This window comes from Schistocerca nitens, chromosome 3 (genome assembly GCF_023898315.1).
Source record: "Schistocerca nitens isolate TAMUIC-IGC-003100 chromosome 3, iqSchNite1.1, whole genome shotgun sequence".
NCBI lineage: Eukaryota > Metazoa > Arthropoda > Insecta > Orthoptera > Acrididae > Schistocerca > Schistocerca nitens.
In genome coordinates this window covers 685,308,551-685,330,890 of record NC_064616.1, presented here as the reverse complement: position 1 = coordinate 685,330,890, position 22,340 = coordinate 685,308,551, and the positions used below count along the sequence as shown (strand labels likewise).

The window sequence follows — 22,340 nt, the reverse complement described above, 5'->3', positions numbered from 1 at the left end:
ATAATTCACAATGTTCGAACACAATATACACTCCTGGAAATGGAAAAAAGAACACATTGACACCGGTGTGTCAGACCCACCATACTTGCTCCGGACACTGCGAGAGGGCTGTACAAGCAATGATCACACGCACGGCACAGCGGACACACCAGGAACCGCGGTGTTGGCCGTCGAATGGCGCTAGCTGCGCAGCATTTGTGCACCGCCGCCGTCAGTGTCAGCCAGTTTGCCGTGGCATACGGAGCTCCATCGCAGTCTTTAACACTGGTAGCATGCCGCGACAGCGTGGACGTGAACCGTATGTGCAGTTGACTGACTTTGAGCGAGGGCGTATAGTGGGCATGCGGGAGGCCGGGTGGACGTACCGCCGAATTGCTCAACACGTGGGGCGTGAGGTCTCCACAGTATCTCGATGTTGTCGCCAGTGGTCGGCGGAAGGTGCACGTGCCCGTCGACCTGGGACCGGACCGCAGCGACGCACGGATGCACGCCAAGACCGTAGGATCCTACGCAGTGCCGTAGGGGACCGCACCGCCACTTCCCAGCAAATTAGGGACACTGTTGCTCCTGGGGTATCGGCGAGGACCATTCGCAACCGTCTCCATGAAGCTGGGCTACGGTCCCGCATACCGTTAGGCCGTCTTCCGCTCACGCCCCAACATCGTGCAGCCCGCCTCCAGTGGTGTCGCGACAGGCGTGAATGGAGGGACGAATGGAGACGTGTCGTCTTCAGCGATGAGAGTCGCTTCTGCCTTGGTGCCAATGATGGTCGTATGCGTGTTTGGCGCCGTGCAGGTGAGCGCCACAATCAGGACTGCATACGACCGAGGCACACAGGGCCAACACCCGGCATCATGGTGTGGGGAGCGATCTCCTACACTGGCCGTACACCACTGGTGATCGTCGAGGGCACACTGAATAGTGCACGGTACATCCAAACCGTCATCGAACCCATCGTTCTACCATTCCTAGACCGGCAAGGGAACTTGCTGTTCCAACAGGACAATGCACGTCCGCATGTATCCCGTGCCACCCAACGTGCTCTAGAAGGTGTAAGTCAACTACCCTGGCCAGCAAGATCTCCGGATCTGTCCCCCATTGAGCATGTTTGGGACTAGATGAAGCGTCGTCTCACGCGGTCTGCACGTCCAGCACGAACGCTGGTCCAACTGAGGCGCCAGGTGGAAATGGCATGGCAAGCCGTTCCACAGGACTACATCCAGCATCTCTACGATCGTCTCCATGGGAGAATAGCAGCCTGCATTGCTGCGAAAGGTGGATATACACTGTACTAGTGCCGACATTGTGCATGCTCTGTTGCCTGTGTCTATGTGCCTGTGGTTCTGTCAGTGTGATCATGTGATGTATCTGACCCCAGGAATGTGTCAATAAAGTTTCCCCTTCCTGGGACAATGAATTCACGGTGTTCTTATTTCAATTTCCAGGAGTGTATGTTCTAAAATACTGCTACATATCGACGTTAACGATATGGACCTGTAATTTAGTGGATTACTCATACTACCTTTCTTGAATATTGGTGTGACCTGTGTAACTTTCCAGTCTTTGGGTAGGGATCTTTCGTAGTGTGAAATTGAGAGGTTCCATCGCCACATATCAGTTCACTCCGATCCGCGACCACTGACTGCCATGGCTGTTAACCACACCCGGCTCAGCGAGCTCTGGTTTCAGAAATGAACACGCTTCATCCCGTAGGCTTCCATAACAGCGTCAGCACATTTGCCAGCATTTCTGCGTGGATTTAATTATGTCATATGCAACGATATGAATGGTGAACATTATGATTAGGTAATTCATGTTGTGCAGATCGATTTATATTTTGCCAGTGTGCTAAAACTGTCCATCAGTCTTAGTCATCATGGCTTGTCACTTCAAGGGTCTCATCTACCAATTATACTAACTTTTCAGAATGAGATTTTCACTCTGCAGCGGAGTGTGCGCTGATATGAAACTTCCTGGCAGATTAAAACTGTGTGCCCGACCGAGACTCGAACTCGGGACCTTTGCCCGCGAAAGGCAAAGGTCCCGAGTTCGAGTCTCGGTCGGGCACACAGTTTTAATCTGCCAGGAAGTTTCATACTAACTTTTGTAATTAATGTAAGGTGTCATAAGCGGAGTTGTTTATCATAGATGTTGTGATTCGTCTCGCCACCGACCGTGAATTTCAGACCCCTTTTGTTGCCACAACGGAAAATCGTTTAAAGTAACGTCACCGGTGTACCATGTTTTCCATTGCTTGTAGCGTATCATTTTCTTACCGCACCTGTGTGCTTGTCCTGTCTCGATTCTGTATTCTAAATGACTTTTTCTGGTAGTTGGAGAAGAGGATTCTGTTCGGCGCAGAGTTTCCCTAATCCTCCTAAATGGTTAGTGGCCTGGGCGTATAAGGCCGACTCTAGATTGAGTATTTTTCCCATGACGGCCTGTGTTTTCCAACAGGAAGCAGCACCTCATAAACGCACTATAAGCGGAAGCAGGAATGCCTAGTGATAATGCCTACATTCAGCACCACATTCAAAATGGCTAGGAAACCTAATTTTAAATAATTTTGTTATGTGGGATGAAGCTCGCGAAATCGAGCAGTCGGGCATCAGCTCCCGAGCTCTAGCATTGGCAAGCCGCAGGCCCTCTGGAGCAGATCCTTCGCGATCAGCGAGGTTACCCTTCCGGTACGGGAAGCCTACGAATCATTCGAAACTGCGTTCCCGTGCGCAGGCGCGAAATTCTGTGCAGGTATAATGGGCGAGCAAAAAGTTTCCGTTCGAAGGCCGTACAGTCCAAAATAGGTATGCCAATAAGAAAAAATCGCAGTGTGCATTGACACAATCATCCCACCTACGCACCAGATAGAAGATACCCGTTTGGTAAAACATCGTGTCCTGCTGACCGAATAAGTCCGTAACTCGGTGCCGCACTTCCTCGTCCGACAGGAATCGTCGACCCTGCAAGGCCACTTTTAAGGGACCGAAGGAGTGATAATAGCATGGGGACACATCATGACTCGAGAGCGGGTGCTCGAATGTCTCCCATTTAAGATGGCGTAACTTTGCGCCCACATCAAAGGAACATTTAATGCACTAATACACATCTATGTCCTACTGCGTGTGCAGAAGATTTGCAGTCAAAATTAACCGGGAGTTACTGTTACTACTTCTCCAACACCGACGTACCACTTCCATATTAAGAACTGTCTGTGGAAATAGCACGCAAGATAAACTCGTATTAAACGTGTGTCGACTGAGATGTGCAAGTACACTTACCAGCAGAAAAGTTGGAAAACTGGAAATTTGTGGGAAGGTTGCGGCGGTGCGGTTCCTTCCGCCCCTTTACGACGAACCTGCACCTACTTGTGAACATTGTCTCAGCAGATCATCAGTAGGGAAGCCGAGCGAAACCTACTGTACTTCGACGTGAACCAGGCTGCAATTAAAGTTACTAATCTACGTTTCGGGAGTAAGTTTTCACACGAAATGAAAGGTTGGAAATTTTGTCCTTAATTAATATATCCTGAAACTTGGGTGAACAAGTACCACTGCCAAGCCCATGCTAGTCTTAACACAATCACTCACAATCCCTTTCACTCACATTAGTAAGTTTATGGTGTTGCATATCCCGAAAACGTAATAGCTACAAAAATACGGATTGTTTTTGATTGAGAATACTCGCCAAATATTAAGTCTGTCGGTACCTAATGCAGTCACAGTTTTTAGCCACCGACCTGCTCAATACGCCACGCGGAATTTGTCTGTTCTCGTCACAAAATTCACTTAAAAATTCCGAAATTTCTACACACCCATCGGAATAATTATGTCGTCACTTTACAACACTTTTGATGTATGAAGCACTGCTAGATCTGGCAACTTATCATTTCCATCGGAATTACTAGTACACACGTCCGAACTGTTTCATGGCTAGGCTCCGACTCCTCTCCAGAATACTCTTAAGTCTCCTCTGCCAGCAGAGAAAGACGCGCGAAGAATATTGCTTTACCATTGGTCAGTTTCCTCAACAGCCAATAGCAAAACAACATTCTCCGGCGTCAGTCCGCGCTTTTCATCAATAACCAATCACAAAATAGTAAACCTAACGACTGCACCTTTTACCGACGTAATTATCTAATATGCTGAAGTTTTGTTTATATTTAAAGTTATTTACTATTGTTATTTATACCTGAATTAACTTTCCCTTCACCATAAACTTACTTTACAAATCTATTCTACAAAAATCCCCTTTGTCCACATCCATACTTCTTCGAAATGTTCCCACACTAAATCCCACTACATAATTCGTTAAACAATTATATTCATATTAACCTTAAACCACACTCACGCATCATTCATAGTGCTAAAACACATTTATAATATTTTACATACACAAAAAGACATAATAACACTTTATGAAAATACTAGAACAGTTTATGAAAAACCTTCTCTTACTTTAGTGCACTCTAGTGGGCACAATCGAAACTAAATCACAGTCCCCTATCCAATACTGTCCTCTACCGGCTGATAACATAAACTACGTGCGTGTCCAGTCTCGCGTCACCATCTGTCACTATCAAGCTCTGAGACATCTCCCACTTGACCGCCTCCAAGGCAGGATCGGTATACGGCGCTACGCCTCAAGGCCTTATGAGACCAAACTGCTAAGGTCATCGGCCCCTAAGCCTACACACTACTTAATCTAACTTACACTAAGGACAACACACACACCCATGCCCGAGGGAGGACTCGAACCTCCGACGGGAGCAGCCGCCCGGACCGTGACAAGGCGCCTCAGACCGCGAGGCTACCCAGCGCGGCCAGAAAACTTGGTCTGCGAAAATCGCACCCAGAGCTAAAGTTCGGTACAGCACTGACGTGAACGAAGTGCAACATCCCACCTTTTTCTGTTTACCATGGGAACACTCAGATGAGAAAATATTACCTCAAAAGTTACAGGAAACTGGTCTTGCCAGTATTCCATATCTGTTCCAAGAAGGCACAAAACCTATTATGAAAATATGATATACTGAATACATTTAAGTTAGTATACAGGGTGGTCCATTGATCGTGACCGGTCCAAATATATCACGAAAAAACTACAAAGAACGAAACTTGTCTGGCTTGAAGGGGGAAACCAGATGGCGTTATGGTTGGCCCGCTAGATGGCGCTGCCATAGGTCAAATAGATATCAACTGGGTTCTTTAAAACAGGAACACTCACTTTTATTACATATTCGTGTAGTACGTAAAGAAATGTGAATGTTTTAGTTTGACCACTTTTTTCGCTTTGTGATAGATGGCGCTGTAATAGTCACAAACGTGTCACTACGTGCTATCACGTATGGACGATGACTGATTTTTTGCACTCGTTCTTCAAAGTGATGAAGCGACATTCACCAACAGCGGTAACGTAAACCGGCATAATATGCACTGTTGCGCAACGGAAAATCCACGATGACTGCGACAAGTGGAACATCAGCGACATTGGCGGGTTGATGTATGGTGCGGCGTTATGGAAGGAAGGATAATTGGCCCCCATTTCATCGATGGAAATCTAAATGGTGCAATGTATGCTGATTCTCTACGTAATGTTCTACCGATGGTACTAGAAGATGTTTCAGTGTATGACAGAATGGCGATGTACTTCCAACATGATGGATGTCCGGCACATAGCTCGCCTGCGATTGAAGCGGTATGGCCCGCACGTTCACCGGATCTGCCGTCTCCGGATTTTTTTCCGTGGGGAAAGTTGAAGGATATTTGCCATCGTGATCCACCGACAACGCCTGACAACATGCGGTAGCGCACTGTCATTGCATGTGCGAACATTATGGAAAGCGAACAGCTCGCTGTTGAGAGGAATGTCGTTACACGTATTGCCAAATGCATTGAGGTTGACGGACACCATTTTGAGCATTTATTGCATTAATGTGGTATTTACAGGTAATCACGCTGTAACAGCATGCGTCCTCAGAAATGATAAGTTCACAAAAGTACATGTATCACACTGAAACAACCGAAATAAAATGTTCAAATGTACCTACGTTCTGTATTTTAATTTAAAAAACCTACCTCTTACCGACTGTTCGTCTAAAATTGTGAGCCACATGTTTGTGACTATTACAGCACCATCTATCACAAAGCGAGAAAAGTGGTCCAACTAAAACATTCATATTTCTTTACGTACTACACGAATATGTAATAAAAATGGGGGTTCCTATTTAAAAAAAACGCAAATGATATCCGTTTGACGTGTGGCAGCGCCACCTACCGCGCCAACCATAGCGGCATCTGGTTTCCCCCTTCAACCTAGACAACTTTCGTTCTTTGTAGTTTTTTCGTTTGATGCTTATTTCGTGTGATGTTACCACGGTCACTATCAATGGATCACCCTGTATAGTCACCGTAGCAGAATAAACGACATACAGGATGTGGATGTAAAGTGTCTCATGCTCGAATCCGTGTAAATCTCTGTTTTCTCCGCCATGAAAGACACATTCTTCTGGTTCAAAAATGTGTTGTCTACGAAGCCCTGCAGTGAAGTCGTATTATATGAAACACATTTAGATGACACGCAGCTCATTTCCCACAGAGGACGAGATGAAATTTTGGCCAAAAATCAATAAGAGTTACTTCTGGTGGAGAATGATCTCCATGGACTTGGTAACTTAGATTTACTACTTCTGTCTGACGTATTACTCCGGTACTATTCACTCTGTTTCATTGATATTACAAAGGTAACAACTGACAGCCTGTTGCTGCGACTTACGTTTGCACAGTTCATTCTATGACAGCCTATGACAGTACACGAGCAAGGCCAAATACCTGCACCACATCACTTCTTTCAATCGAGTCACATTATTCATATGCCATGCCTCATCGTCTAAATCGTGACCGCATCATTCCTCTTGTGGAGGAGAGAATTTGACGGCGTCTGCGGCCGGGTCACGGTGAGGCGTTCCTGAGCGCCCTGCGCGATGATGGATAAGACGTTATCGAGATACTGGAAAATCCATTAAGCGTGTGGGAACTGAACTTTGGCATCTTACAACACCTGTCCAGGATAATGACTCTGTCAACACGTCACTGTTAACTTCTTTTTTTAATCGCGGTGCAGTTGAAACATGCTACTGTGGTTTCCCTTATCGGTGGATAGGTTCGACGCCGGTTTCGGAAGACCGGGCTACTTAGAAAATACGCGTCCATCAGTAAGAGACTCCTTGATGATCATCGGCTGTACCGATTAGCATCTGCCGAGGACTGTGTCAATCGGTACTCAAAAAAATGGTTCAAATGGCTCTGAGCACTATGGGACTCAACTGCTGTGGTCATAAGTCCCCTAGAACTTAGAACTACTTAAACCTAACTAACCTAAGGACAGCACACAACACCCAGCCATCACGAGGCAGAGAAAATCCCTGACCCCGCCGGGAATCGAACCCGGGAACCCGCGCGTGGGAAGCGAGAACGCTACCGCACGACCACGAGATGCGGGCTATCGGTACTCACAGAAAGTGATATCTTACGACGAACTAATATTGTCTTCAGCGAGTGATGGTCCCGAAGTAGTTCACAGACCGCAAGGTGCCCGTTTCGACCCCAGTTACATTCGTGTATCATATCGCAGTGGCCACCTGTCTATGGCGTGAGGTACAAATCTGTTTCAGGTAGAACAAATTTCCTACACACATGGCAGCGATGATGTACGAGTGGTTTGCAGAACAGAACGAGATTTCTCTTCTCGACTGGCCTCATCTTGAATCATACCTAAACCCTATTGAAAATGTATAGGCGAAGATGAAACAGACCATGTGAGAAAACTGCGCTAATCCCGAACCGAGACCCCGTGATTACCTTTGGAACGTCACCATAGCTGCATGGGAGGATAAGGCAGAAAATACGAAATTTATTACCGTCTCAGAGACTCACTTTCTCGCACAGGCTTTTGGACAGGGTATTAAATGGTTAAAAAAAAAAAGCACACACACACACGCTGTGCCCTTTGAGAGCCGAAAATATCTTAGTAAAATCCGTACACTTTTCTTCCTATTAATTTCGCGATTTCTTCAGATCAAACAAATTAACCTATTAACGCAAAGATTGTTGCACGAAGTCAGATACGAACCAAACCTTGAAGCCAGGCAACTATTTACCAGATCGCGTACTGTGCCACTGAGCTACGAATACATTATGCTACATCTACCGATACTTAAATACTTATTGTCGCTCTAGTCTCCACATCACTAAACGAGATCCTTAGAGTGACGCAGCACAGTATTCTTGCGTCTTTTTCGAAATTGCCTGGTGTTAAGTGTTAAAAAGGTGTTATTTGCACCACTAAACTCACAATTAGGAGTACTGTTTACTTTTCAGAGCAGATTTATACACCCCGTAATGTGATTAGCTCCTTCCTAAGATGACGAGTAATTCAAATTTCAGCCACGGCCATTTTTTTAATTTCTCAGTTGTACAACAAAGACGTAACAATTGGGAACCGCATGTAAACTCACATTTTTTCAGAAATACTTAGAACAACTCATTCAAGGGATATCAAAGTGTGAAAATCATTCCAATGCTATTACAGCTTCTGGGGCTACGTTGGAGCAAGAATGTGAAAACCTACAGTCACTATTTCATCAGCTTCAGTCGAAAGATCTCCGCTGTCGAGTCAATGAATGCAGTTTCCTTTATATAGAATTTAGTATCTGAAGCATAAATTAAATACATTGAGTCTTACACTGGCAGCAGACATCTCGACGATACAGATAATTTGTTAAAAAATTTAAAATTTCCATTATTTGAAGGTTATTTTACGTATATAATACATGGTTGCGTCCCTCAAAAATCTTAATACCATAAACCAGTGACCCGTGCATGCCTCCAAAATCCTTTCAGTGGTGCAATTCATATTCAAATAGAGGAGGTCGCTTTGGCCATTGTTTATGAAATTTCATATGTACCTCTAAAGTATGCAGTTTCTTTTAATGATCGAGAATAAGCCCCTGGTTTCATTGTTTGGGTCCTAGTTCAACCCCCACCCCCGAAGAGACAACGTTACTTTCTCCGGCAGTAGGCCCTGTTTCTCAGCAGTTACCACCTGATATTCACTATGATTCCACTGCTCAACATGCGAACGACATTGTCCTCTGTATGAGTATAGAAGCTGTCTTCGATCAGCGCCCGCATCTCGTGGTCGTGCGGTAGCGTTCTCGCTTACCACGCCCGGGTTCCCGGGTTCGATTCCCGGCGGGGTCAGGGATTTTCTCTGCCTCGTGATGGCTGGGTGTTGTGTGCTGTCCTTATGTTAGTTAGGTTTAAGTAGTTCTAAGTTCTAGGGGACTGATGACCATAGATGTTAAGTCCCATAGTGCTCAGAGCCATTTGAACCATTTTTGTCTTCGATCAGCAGACAGCTGTATGTTTTCAGGTCGACTTCTTTAGGTGCCTAGTGTTGGACGAGTTGCCCATCACATTCCATGAAGTAGCCCAAATCACACAACAAAACCCATATCTTCATCGAGTAGCTGCAGCGTCTGTCTAAAACAGTAGATATTGGACCCTGGCTTCTATAAGTATTTTTCCTTGCTCTATCACCTGAATGCGAGGAGAGGCGTACTATTCCAGACAATTGGAAGAAGTAGAATGAGGGGTAGTTATTTCAGTCATATGTTGGCCATGTATGCTCCAGTTGCCCCACGGAACGCACTAGGTGTTGTTCTGCATCAAGGCGATGGCTCAGCTTCAAGTTCATAGGTTAGTCGTAAAGGCTGATACTGAAAATCCCTTCTGTACCTGTGTTCCTAGCACACGGAATCAGGTAATATCTACTCATTATTTCTCCAGAGCATTCCTGAGAGTATATGCACATTGAAAATGCTCTACAAGTTAAAGATCAATGTTCTGTTTGTGCTATATGCTCTCTTCAACTTCTCATATGTTACCCACAGGCTATAACCACAGCAAAGGCTTCGATCTCGGCCCTCTCAGTTATTTATGCTTTTGAGGAAGGCCCTCACACTATATTATCACGTAGTGGTCTGTGATTCATGCCATCTGTATTTAACAATTTTGATCGCATGATGGTATTAAGCACCTGAGCACTGCACCATTCCAATTGCTGTCCACTTTTGAGGTAGAACCGTCAAAATGCAGTTGACTACAGAGATGTGGGAAACTGTGAAGGAAGAAACCCAGATAAATTTCATTGCTACCTACTGTTCTAACTAGTCAACAGCTGCAATCCGATGGAACTGCGGCATAGGCACATATACCGCATGTTCCTGCATATAGTCCAGCAGTCCAGAGCCTGTACGCCATCCTAAGTTATCCTGTTTGCTCCTGCAATACGCTGTGCAGCATGGACCCAAGGAGTTGTCAGAAACAGTTCGTCAAATATTCGAAATCATGGTCGCATGGAACATATCGCACTAGCAACTCCAGCACTGCCCTCATTCTACTACGAGACACGACCACCTCTGCCTATTCCACAGGATATCGGTTGACATAGGCTAGCTCCTTCGTCCCAGTCTCCCACTTCACGTGACACGAACTCCAGCCTCGCCATGGTTCCTGAGCATAGTGCTAAATGAAGGTTCTTATGATCGGGTATTGGACCCTATGGAATTAGTTCTCATGTCAGCAGGCCACAAACAGACATGGGCGCATCCTACCTAAAGCAACCCTGATATGAAGTCAACAAGGGCGGACGTACAGAACCCCAGGTCCGACACCCTTAGCCCTGTCGTGACACTCACATCTCCTGATGCCTTTACTGTAAGAACTGTACTTCTCCATCCTATACACTGTTGGTGTAGGCCGTGTCACAGACATAACCGGCTCAAAGTGCCTGTTAAATGGGTGACGAGTCTTATATTCCCACTTTGCAGTGCAACTGATATTGACTTTGCGACCAGCAAAGATGCTGTACACATAGCGACTCGTTCAGGGAGAACCAATTCCGCCCACTTGAACCGAAAAACAAGTGTGTGAAATAGATGGAGCTTGTCTAGTTAAATGCCTGGGCAACACGATCACCGAATTAGATAGTTATCATAAATCCAGTTACAACTCTGTTTGTATGTTTAGATTTCATATCAAATATTACTGAACCATTTTGCACTAGCCTTGCCAGTCTCTCATTACTAGGAACGTTGGAAATCTGGAATTGGCCACACCTCTGCTTTGCTCTCATGTGTAATTTGCTATGTACAGTGTTTAGGAGTATTCACAGAGGACTCGAAAAACTGGTGATGACCATTTCATTTAGCAGAATATATTTTATATAGAGCAAGTAGACAGGGCTTTCTGAAGCACTCGACATTTGTTTGAACTATTTTTTGTTAGGTAAAAAAAAAACAGAGTTATGTGAAGTAATTGATACATTTGCTAAGACAATTAACGTAGAGGTACAGTGGCTCCATGCTGTGGTCTAATTCCATATTCAATGACTAATTTACACCAGGCCATATAATCATAATCTTCATCGTAATCTTTCCTCTCTCATTGTAACCCCGTTTGAAAAAGTAGATGTATTGACCCAAAAACAAAATTTTAAAGTTACTTTTATTTATTTTAGAACTTGTATCTTTTTGAATTTATTTTTAATGTTTATTGCAACAAATTTTTCGTTTCTTGTTATAATAATCTCTTATTACATATTGCATTTACTGATAATCTAAAGCTTGGACATTCATTCTAAACTGTGTTAGACACCTAATGGGCAACCCACTAGTGTGTCCTGAGCCCACGAAAAACCGGACCTGCACCAACTATACATAAGGAGAAAACGCGAGACTTAATATTGTTTTTAAAAAAAGTCTTTTAACCGCGGCTACAAAGTCGTTAACTTTATAATAGTAATAAATAAATGAATACTTCTCAAGAGTCCACAATACATTTGATAATCTGTGAAACCTCATAAAAGATCCACAGGTACTAAAATTCTTTAGGTAATAAGGTAAACAATATTTTTAGAACTCATGACAGGTACACTACTTCAAATGAAATACCTTCGTTGTGTACATTAGTGTAGATCTGTAAGCAACCTATCGCTGCTTCGTCCTGTTTCTTTAGCGCTAGTGCAAACTTTGGTGGAACGATATGAGTTCATCATAATCTATCCTGCAGCTCAATGGATTTTAATCAGAAGTGACTGTTACCTTCAGTGATATTCGTATCAGGAGTCGTAATGAAAATATCTATCTGATGCAACATAACACGCTAAAAACACTTACTTTTGAGATAAACATAATTAAAAGACTAAGATAACAGTTAGACAGATCCTCCAAAGATGAAAATGTCCTACCTGTTCCTTTTCTGTTTTGATTTCTGCTTCGTATCTGTCGCCCTCTGCAATCAGCTGTGCTATATTAGCTTTTAGTTTGTTGTCTCTCATTTCATTCAGCGTTGATTTTGAAAGTCGTAGATTCTGAAGCAACTCCTGTTTTTCCTTCTCCAGTGCTGCTATCATATTCCTGTTAAAGGAAATCATTGGATGGATGGGTACACTACTTCGTGTTTATTGTTATTACATTATATAAAATCTAAATCAGACGTATGCAGTTATTTCATATAAATATTTCTGGGGAGATTACCCAGAAATACAGGTTTTGTGTTAATCTAATCTATGCTGGTTTAAGCAAAGATACTATACAAAAATAGTGTGGATTACAATTACTATGCGTACACAAAGATAGAACCTCATATGCCAGTCTATCACTATCCCCGAATTTCTATATTGTTGGTTCGGCCCCGTGAATAAATCATTATGAACGCAGTTCAATGTATGTCATACTCAGCAAGTGAACTTGCGTCGACTGAAAGGTAATGCGAAGTGTGCAGTAAATGCATACAGATTTTTGGATATAATAGTTGGGCTGTACCCAACAAGGATTCAGTACTCCTTTCCACACTGGTAAAATAATCACCCGCCGCTTTTCGAACGATATCTCTTTCTCACTCATTTTCTTTTACCAATATCTTTCCTACCACACCTGTCTAGGCAGAGCGATAGGTGTGGTGCACTTCTTAGGACACTTATATCTTATTCACAGACAGTGAACTCAAATTCATATTACGTCATTACGATTTGGGTTTAACTGATTGATCTAAACCTTTTTAGGAGCGTTCTGAAATTTTTCCTTCACTAAACCCACGACCGATTTCTCCCCTTTGTAGTAGAACTAATGTGGTGCTGCATCTCTAATTATGTGGACGAAATATTACCCTCCTATATGCCTTTCTTTATAAATACATTTTAGAAAGTGCTTCTCAGTTTAGAAGGGGCACCTCTGTAGGGCATGAGTCATTAGGGTTTAACGCTCTGTGACGACTATGTGATTAGAGAAGGAGCTCTAACAATCTATGGAGAAAGACGAAGTAGAAAATCTGCAGTGTCCTTTATAAAGGAATCATCCTCGCATTTACCTTAAGTGATATGAGGCAACTGTGGACAGAATCTGCCTTGTAATATGAATGTGTCTCCATGATGCCTGTCATGTCGAAGGGTCATGTCTAACTTTACTGTTTCCGAAAGCTTTGTATTAAAACTATGCACTGCTCCCACTACGTTTTCTGAGTTTATATGAATGTTTGCTGCATTAGTCTCCGCGTAAAAACTTCGTTTGTTTGAATCCAAACGAAAAACTGTTTCTTCGGCTGTTCTGAAATTGTATTGCATTATCTTTGCCTCTGCTTTCACGAATGTTTTGAATAAATACGAGTTGTTACCTCAACGTGGTTTTTAAGGTTTATAAAGCCGAACCAAAATTCGTTCCACGAGCATAAGCAATGGTGACATATTCCTTCATGCACAACTTCGCACATGCTCCTTCAAGTTTGTGTAAACCATCTGTCTGTGGTGACGTACTTGTACATACATTTGCTTGTACCACATTTTTCAGCTGAGTAAATTATGAGCAGGAAGAAAGAGGCGTGTGTTTAGTAGTCAGTCGAGGTAACTTCATATGACGTGGTTGCATGCATGCACGACTGCAAAGCCTATCTACATCTACATCTACATCCATACTCCGCAAGCCACCTGACGGTGTGTGGCGGAGGGTACCCTGAGTACCTCTATCGGTTCTCCCTTCTATACCAGTCTCGTATTGTTCGTGGAAAGAAGGATTGTCTGTATGCTTCTGTGTGGGCTCTAATCTCTCTGATTTTATCCTCATGGTCTCTTCGCGAGATATACGTAGGAGGGAGCAATATACTGCTGGACTCTTCGGTGAAGGTATGTTCTCGAAATAACAAAAGCCCGTACCGAGCTACTGAGCGTCTCTCCTGCAGAGTCTTCCACTGGAGTTTATCTATCATCTCCGTAACGCTTTTGCGATTACTAAATGATCCTGTAACGAAGCGCGCTGCTCTCCGTTGGGTCTTCTCTATCTCTTCTATCAACCCTATCTGCTACGGAGCAGTATTCAAGCAGTGGGCGAACAAGCGTACTGTAACCTACTTCCTTTGTTTTCGGATTGCATTTCCTTAGGATTCTTCCAATGAATCTCAGTCTGGCATCTGCTTTACCGACGATCAACTTTATATGATCATTCCATTTTAAATCACTCCTAATGCGTACTCCCAGATAATTTATGGAATTAACTGCTTCCAGTTGCTGACCTGCTGTTTTGTAGCTAAATGATAAGGGAGCTATCTTTCTATGTATTCGCAGCAAATTACACTTGTCTACATTGAGATTCAGTTGCCATTCCCTACACCATGCGTCAATTCGCTGCAGATCCTCCTGCTAGTGCTAGTACCAAAATTTTATGAGACTAGAGCGGCGGAGTAAGAAAAAGAACTATAATTAAAATGTAAACATGCCGTAAAGATGTGCTAAAGCTCTAGCTCGCACACACACACACACACACACACACACACACACACACAGCCAAATACGAAAATCACGCAACTACTCAGATAAAAAATTAACGATAGGGAAGTGAAATTCGTTAGAAAGGATTAAAATAGTATGGGAGATTGCTGTGGAGGGCTGATCGCTGGGATAAAACGAATGAAGCAGCTAACCACACTGAAATTTCCAACCAAAGAGCTTAGTGGTGTTCAGTTGAAACGTGGCGCACAGTGATTTGTACACCACAGGCATCACAAGCCGGGCTATCCTCTCGGGAGAGTTTCAAGCCGACAATACCCTATTCGGCGTCGTATCTGGGTTATTTCAGCCAGTCGGAGTGACTGGTACACCATGAGGTACACCATGGTCAGTTGCTCCACCGACCCCTGTTTATTGTTCCCCACAGCTAGACATTGGTGGCCGTGGTGGTCCAGCTAGTAGAACACCAGGCTATGGTCTTGGAAGGTCCTGCTTCAATCTTGGATTAGGGGTGCGATTTTTTCTCGTTTCAGGCCCTCCATGACGGCCCCTGGTCCACACAGCCTACTGTCAAATGAGTACCGGGCACCTTTCCCGTGATAAAAAGACGGCTGAGGAGATGTGCCCACCACCGTGGCGAATAAAGGCTGCACTCTATCTGCAGTCAGACCAATAGCTTAGTCACGTGTCACAGCCAATGCTTCTCTCACAGTCGCACGTCTCTGATCCAAATGCTGTAGGGGAATGGCACGCTGTGTCAAATTGTATTTCCTGCATGTACCGTTGGCTACTATGTTCGGTTGCTCGTTTCTCCAATTTCCGACATGCCCTGGTACGCTACAGAATGAAACACGTTACCCTTCCTTTTGAATAATAAGAAGGGTGTGCAATACATTTCAAATAATTTTCTCTGCTGGATACATTTGTTCCAGTGCTAGTAGAACACTAACGGAATCAGACCAGATGAGAAAAACAATTTCAAATCAAAAATAATGCTGGGCCTCTTTAGAGGCCACGAACGAAAGTTGCTCCAACGTTGATCCAAAACCTTATAATCAGGCACACCCATCTCTAAGATCCAGTAGGACACACTATGTCTAGAGATGCAGTAGATGCAGAAAACGGCTACGAACTAGCAATGAAATGCTAACTGGGCCGTCAAATATCATTGCTCTATAGATGATCGTCGCTGTTCCATTACATAGAATGCTTAAAATTTTAATTTCATAACGCAGTTCTGATTTTGACGGAAGACTTGGCTGTATAATCAAACTGTTTCCTTCCGTCACCCAGCAGCACTTCAGTTACCATTATTAACTATTAAGTGTGTCATACCTAATGCTGACACATCTCCGCAATGTCTTGGCTACGAGACTCCTCTAATCTAAATTTGACACATGTTTACAACAGCTGAGGTGCTACTTAGAGATAGAACATTTATTTATCCTTGTTTGTAGCTATCTACTACAAAATTTAAATTCCTATGTGGCTATTCGTTGTGGCGTACTACCATGACACAATATATTACTAAGCAGTGGTTGTCAGATGCCATGTACACACGTCAAAAAGTTTTGCACCACCCTGGTTCCCAGAACTCATGAAGATAGACGTTGACTGTGGATATTGTATCATAGACAAAGTCCCTTTGACTGTTCAGAGATGTCACTAAACCCGCCCCAACATATAAACAACCATGCATGAGCAGCGCCTATTAGACTGAGGAGGTCCGACAGCCCATCAGTTCCAGTCATTCCACCAGGAAGAAGGTACATGGCTCGTGTCGTCTGTAATTCCCCATGCCTAGACGGTCAATACCGCGGTTCGATCACGTCCACATTGTTACTTTGTGCCAGGAAGGGCTCTCAACAAGGGAAGTGTCCAGGAGTCTCAGAGTGAACCAAAGCGATGTTGTTCGGACATGGAGGATATACAGAGAGACAGGAACTATCGATGCCATTCCTCGCTCAGGCCGCCCAAGGGATACTGCTGCAGGGGATGACCGCTACCTACGGATTATGGCTCCGAGCAAACGTGACAGCAATGCCACCATGTTGAATAATGCTTTTCGTGCAGCCACAGGACGACGTGTTACGATTCAAACTGTGCCCAATAGGCTGCTGGATGCGCAACTTCACTCCCGACGTCCATGACGACGTCCACCTTTGCAAACCACGAGACGATGCAGCGTGGTACAGATGGGCCCAACAACATGCCGAATGGACCGCTCCGGATTGGCATCACGTTCTTTCGCCAATGAGTGTCGCATATGCCTTCAACCAGACAATCGTCGGCGACGTGTTTGGAGGCTACCCGCTGAACGCCTTAGACATACTGTCCAGCAAGTGCAGAAAGGTGGAGGTTCCCTGATGTTTTGGCGTGGCATTATGTTGGGCCGACGTACGCCGCTAGCGGTCATCTAAGGCGCCGTAACGGCTGTACGATACGTGAATCCCATCCTCCGACCGATAATGCAACTATATCGGCACCATATTGATGAGGCATTTGTGTTCATGGACGACAATTCGCGCCCCCATCGTGCACATCTTGTGAATGACTTCTTTCAGGATAACGACATCGCTCTCCTAGAGTGGCCAGCATGTTTTCCAGACATGAACCCTATCGAACATGCCTGGGATAGCTTGAAAAGGGCTGTTTATGGACGACGTGACCCACCAACCACACTGAGGGTTCTACTCCGAATCGCCGTTTAGGAGTGGGACAGTATGGATCAACAGTGCCTTGATGAACTTGTGGATAGTATGCCACGACGAATACAGGCATGCATCAATGCAAGAGGACGTGCTACTGGGTATTAGAGGTATCGATGTGTAAAAAACTGGTTCAAATGGCTCTGAGCACTATGGGACTTAAGTTCTGAGGTCATCAGTCCCCTAGAACTTAGAACTACTTAAACCTAACTAACCTAAGGACATCAGACACATGCATGCCCGAGGCAGGATTCGAACCTGCGACCGTAGCGGTCGCGTGGTTCCAGACTGTAGCGCCTAGAACCGCTCGGCCACTCCGGCCGGCTATCGGTGTGTACAGCAATCTGGACCACCAGTTTTCATGAGCAATAAAAAGGGCGGAAATGATGTTTATGGTGATCTCTATTCCAATTTTCTGTACAGGTTCCGGAACTCGCGGAACATAGGTGATGCAAAACTGCTTTTGATGCGTGTACTAGGCTACCCACCAGGGCCGACCGGAGTGGCCGAGCGGTTCTAGGCGCTACAGCCTCGAACCGCGCGACCGCTGCGGTCGCAGGTTCGAATCCTGCCTCGGGCATGGATGTGTGTGATGACCCTAGGTTAGTTAGGTTTAAGTAGTTCTAAGTCCTAGGGGACTGATGACCTCAGAAGTTAAGTCCCATAGTGCTCAGAGCCATTTGAACCATTTTTTTATTCACCAGGATGTTTATGTATGCATGTTCTGCAGTAGCATTTTTATGCATATCTTTCCCCCAGAAGTGTAACTAGCCGCTCAATTAAGTTCTGCCATGGACTCACACAGAGATAGGAGAAGGCATGGTATAATGTTCACTCTAAGGGAAATTGAACTATCACTTGCTTGCCGCCTACACATTTTGAAGCTACATGTCATAAGGTACCATAGCACATACTTGTAGATGCAAAAGAAAATATGTTTGGGAACAACATGCGTTTTTCTAAAGGATTATATAGTGGCCACTATTCTCTGCCTGGGAGAGGGGGGAGGGGGGGGGGGAGGAGCGTGGTGGTGTTACGTGGCCAGTGCCTATGCACAGCAGCATGTCATGTCTGTTTTTCCTATATATTTTCTAGGCATCTTGATGCGCTAGTGCCTGAAACACTACTAAGCAACAGTTTTCAGCCGTATTTTTGTATTAGGTCAAATATGACAGAACAACGGCAGTTTTAAATAGTCGTTTAATTAATTCAAAATCGTGACAGTGGGATATAATGTCCAATGATATCTCTCTATATAAAATGATTTGGGAGTCAATCTTATCGTTAGTATTACACGTGCTACATGGAAGTCATAACTCTTGCTGGGACAAACACCTTTTACACATTTCCCGACGAGTATTGGGACCACTTTTCCTGAGTGCACACCATGTAGTGGTTCACGTGGGTATCTTACAAACCGAAAAACGACAAAGAACTATATTTGTAGGCCAAAAGTGGTTGTTTGAACTTTGATGCGGTGGAAAAGTATTAATCTAAGTATAAGTGAGATACCGAGAAAAATATAAAAGACTTTCCTTACATCAGACAGTTGAAAATCAGAAGAGTTTTTACCAAAAAATAACATAATAGGCCTCCTCTGACAAACTCACTAAAAAAATAGGGATGTAAATTAGAATTATTCCGTCCTCTTCTCGGCAGGCATAAATACTGTCCAGAGAAAAAAATATAATGGCCTATTTTCCCGCCCTGACCAATTATCCACCTCCCCTACCCTCTCTGTTTGTTGATTTTTAATGCAGTAATTAATGAAACCACAGAATCTCTCTCTTACTATTTTTATTCTTCCTCAGGAAGGTAAGCGGTTATGAGCTTTTCGGCTGAGCGGACTGATCTGTCTTACTGCAATAAACTTCTATGGTCCAGCAGCCAGCTCTTGCAACTGCATTTGCTGTATGCTTTTGCGGGAGAAGGTTTGAAAATCGACGCAGCAAAGTGCAATGCTTTCTCAACTGTCCCTCTGGGAGAAGCAAGGTAATTCAGAATCCTTAGTTACTTTTCTTTGATGATGGTAGATGGCGGTTTGGCTCAACCGCTGTGAAGTGTAAAGTATTAGAAGCCTAAAGGCGTATAATAAGGGCCCGAATGAGACTACCTCATCTAATATTGGCATCCATCAAAGGCTACGAACCATAATGAGGGATCCCTTCAGTGCTCAGAATTGGCTCGTTATACTTGCAAAACACCTGTTCCCTATAAATTACCATATCTTGACACTATAGGATGTTTTCAGAGTAAGTCATTCGCTTATGGTTCCTTTGAAAGGGCAGCGCCGATTTCCTTCCCCATCCTTGACGCAATCCGTACTTGTGCTCCGTCTCTAATTATCTCGATGTCGGCGGCACGGTAAATCCAATCTCCCTTCCTTCCTTCAATCTTCTTCTGTCATAGGAAAAACACTGCATCTGTGGCGGAACCATATTTCAGCTGTCACCGGGTATTTCCGTGTATACTTTCACGTTTTTCGATTGAATATGTGCGTAAAGCTCCTTCAGTTAAGGGTTTACTCTAATATAAATACGTGAATCTCTACTCAGTATTTAAGGACAAATCACTTACTACATTCTTGTCATATTATTAAAGTAAATGTCACGGATTATAAGACAGGGTGCTGAAAATTAATGACTCCCAATTATTTTATTTGGAAATTCTTGAAGTTTTTGTATTAAAAAAACCTTAATAACATTCTACTGTTTTATTCTTCATTTCTGTCCATTTGATTCTCAAAATAGTTACCCTGGTGACGAACACAATGCTCCCAATGAGAGACCAGTTTGTTCATACAGTCACTGTAGAATGGTTGACTATGTTGATGGAACCACTAATTTATCTCTGCTTTCACCGCTTCATCAGTATCAAAGTGTTCTTTCAATTTTGGAAACAGCTGAAAAACGGATGAGGCCAAGTCGGAACTGTATGGAGGGTAATCGATGGCGTAAATCCAAAGTGTGAGATGTTGCAGATGTCGCAGCGTTCGTTTTTGGTCTGGCATTGTCACTATGAAGGAGAGAGTCCATGTTTGGACGAACTCTTCGTATTCGTGCTTTCAGTTTTCTGAGAGTTTACAGCAGGCTGTTTCCCACGCACTGACATACTTACGTTACACACCGCTATGTTACACGTCACGGTTGGAGTGCTCTATCGGTGCAGGGTTGCAAGTTGCCTCAGCGAAGTGGGAAAGCCGAAAGAGCAATATGCATATGATGTAGTACCTCAAACGATATTGAGAACAGAATAACAAAGTTTGAATGCATTACTTTTCAGCACGCCCTCGTATAATGTGAAGTCCGTGAAAATGTGTTTTCACTTCACTGAATAACATACAAAAACAACTTACTGCAATGAGAATCTATTGGGGTAAAATGCCTCGGCATTTATAAATTGGTTCAAATGCCCGGGGTAAATCCCTGGGCAAAGGCCCAAAATTCACAAATACCCTAGAATTAATGTATTTTAAAGATTAATCGATAAGTGGCACTTATTCAGAAAATTTAAGCTGATATTTTGTATTGGAAATGGTGTTTTGCAACACTGCTTCTTTAGTGGTTGGTTTAACAAGCTGAAAAAGATGCTTCAGAATTAGGGGAGAGTTATTAGGGGAAACAAAGTGCACTATAAGCATAAATTTTTACATCTTTGATGAGGTCAGTTCTTGGGGTACTACATACTAAAAAAAGAAAATAACACTAAAGTTAAAAATAATTTTTTAAATAAAATGTATTTTACATCAAGTAGGTAGCCTGTAGGTAGTATTTTACTTGTACTATGCTGCTGCAAAAACATTTAAAACATTATTTTCAGTCAGTTTCTTGTTCTTCATAAGCTGAAGAAGAATCGTGAAGTTTCGACTCTGCCTCATATTCTCCTGACTCTGATTCCTCGCTGACTACTGGGTTCCCTTCCATTTTGTTTTTGTTGGACTGTTCATTATGTTTTTTTTTGTGGGGGGGGGGGGAATCAACAGGCTTAGGTCGTGTACCTGTTCCATTTATCAACTTCGTCATAGGAGAGTTAGGTTAGTTTAGCAGCTGTCCCCGATGTGAATCTGTTCCTTTTTCTTTTAAGCGCTGAAGAAACGCTCTTTAGCAGCAGATGTGACTGGCAAGCCCAGAATTTTTATTGCAACTTCCTCCAATTCACAAGTTCCTCTTAGACCTCCCCAACACAATAAAAGATTTACACAACGATTTTTATCTTCCTGAAGGTGAGGAGCCGCTGTTTCCCAAACCAATTGCCTGGGCTAAATTCTTTGTTTGTCCCTGAATCAGTCAAGCACTCTCTAGCCTGCGTAACATCTAGTCCAGTGTTCTTTGCCGTGCCACAAACCTTACTGCATCAGGCACCCCGATAGGCTTCAGGTTAAGACCCTGTATTACTGGATCAGGGAGATTAGCTGCAAGGTGGCCAGAAGATACACCGAATTCCTTTAAAGCTCGAAATTTCAATAAGAATAACTTTTCTTCTGGAGATTGCTGTCGAGAGGACGCTAGTTTCTCACTCAAAATTTCATCTACTATTTGCACTAACAGCAATAGCATTAATATTTACTTAAAATAACTGGAATACAATAAAACATTTATTGATAATGATTTCAATTGGGGATGCAAGAATCGCCGATTCCCTAGGAACTAACCAGTATGTAGATCCAACGATTCCTGTGTCTTGAGCATCGACTCTTTGTTATTAAATATTTTTTATGTTAGTGTTCTCATTTTACCATCACAGCAGTGCAATCGTACGGAAGTAGATAAAGAAAGAAGGAGAGCAGAAAATTACAAT

The 22,340-nt window shown here is 43.6% G+C and overlaps 1 protein-coding gene across 1 annotated transcript in view; it reads right to left on the bottom strand.

The window, feature by feature from the left end:
* Positions 1–22,340, bottom strand: part of LOC126249389 (coiled-coil domain-containing protein 63) — a 465,360-nt gene that overhangs the window by 293,581 nt on the left and 149,439 nt on the right. The window contains exon 3 of the mRNA XM_049951042.1: positions 12,307–12,475. Within this exon, the coding sequence (XP_049806999.1) occupies positions 12,307–12,475 (169 nt within the window). The remainder of the gene's footprint in view (positions 1–12,306; positions 12,476–22,340) is intronic.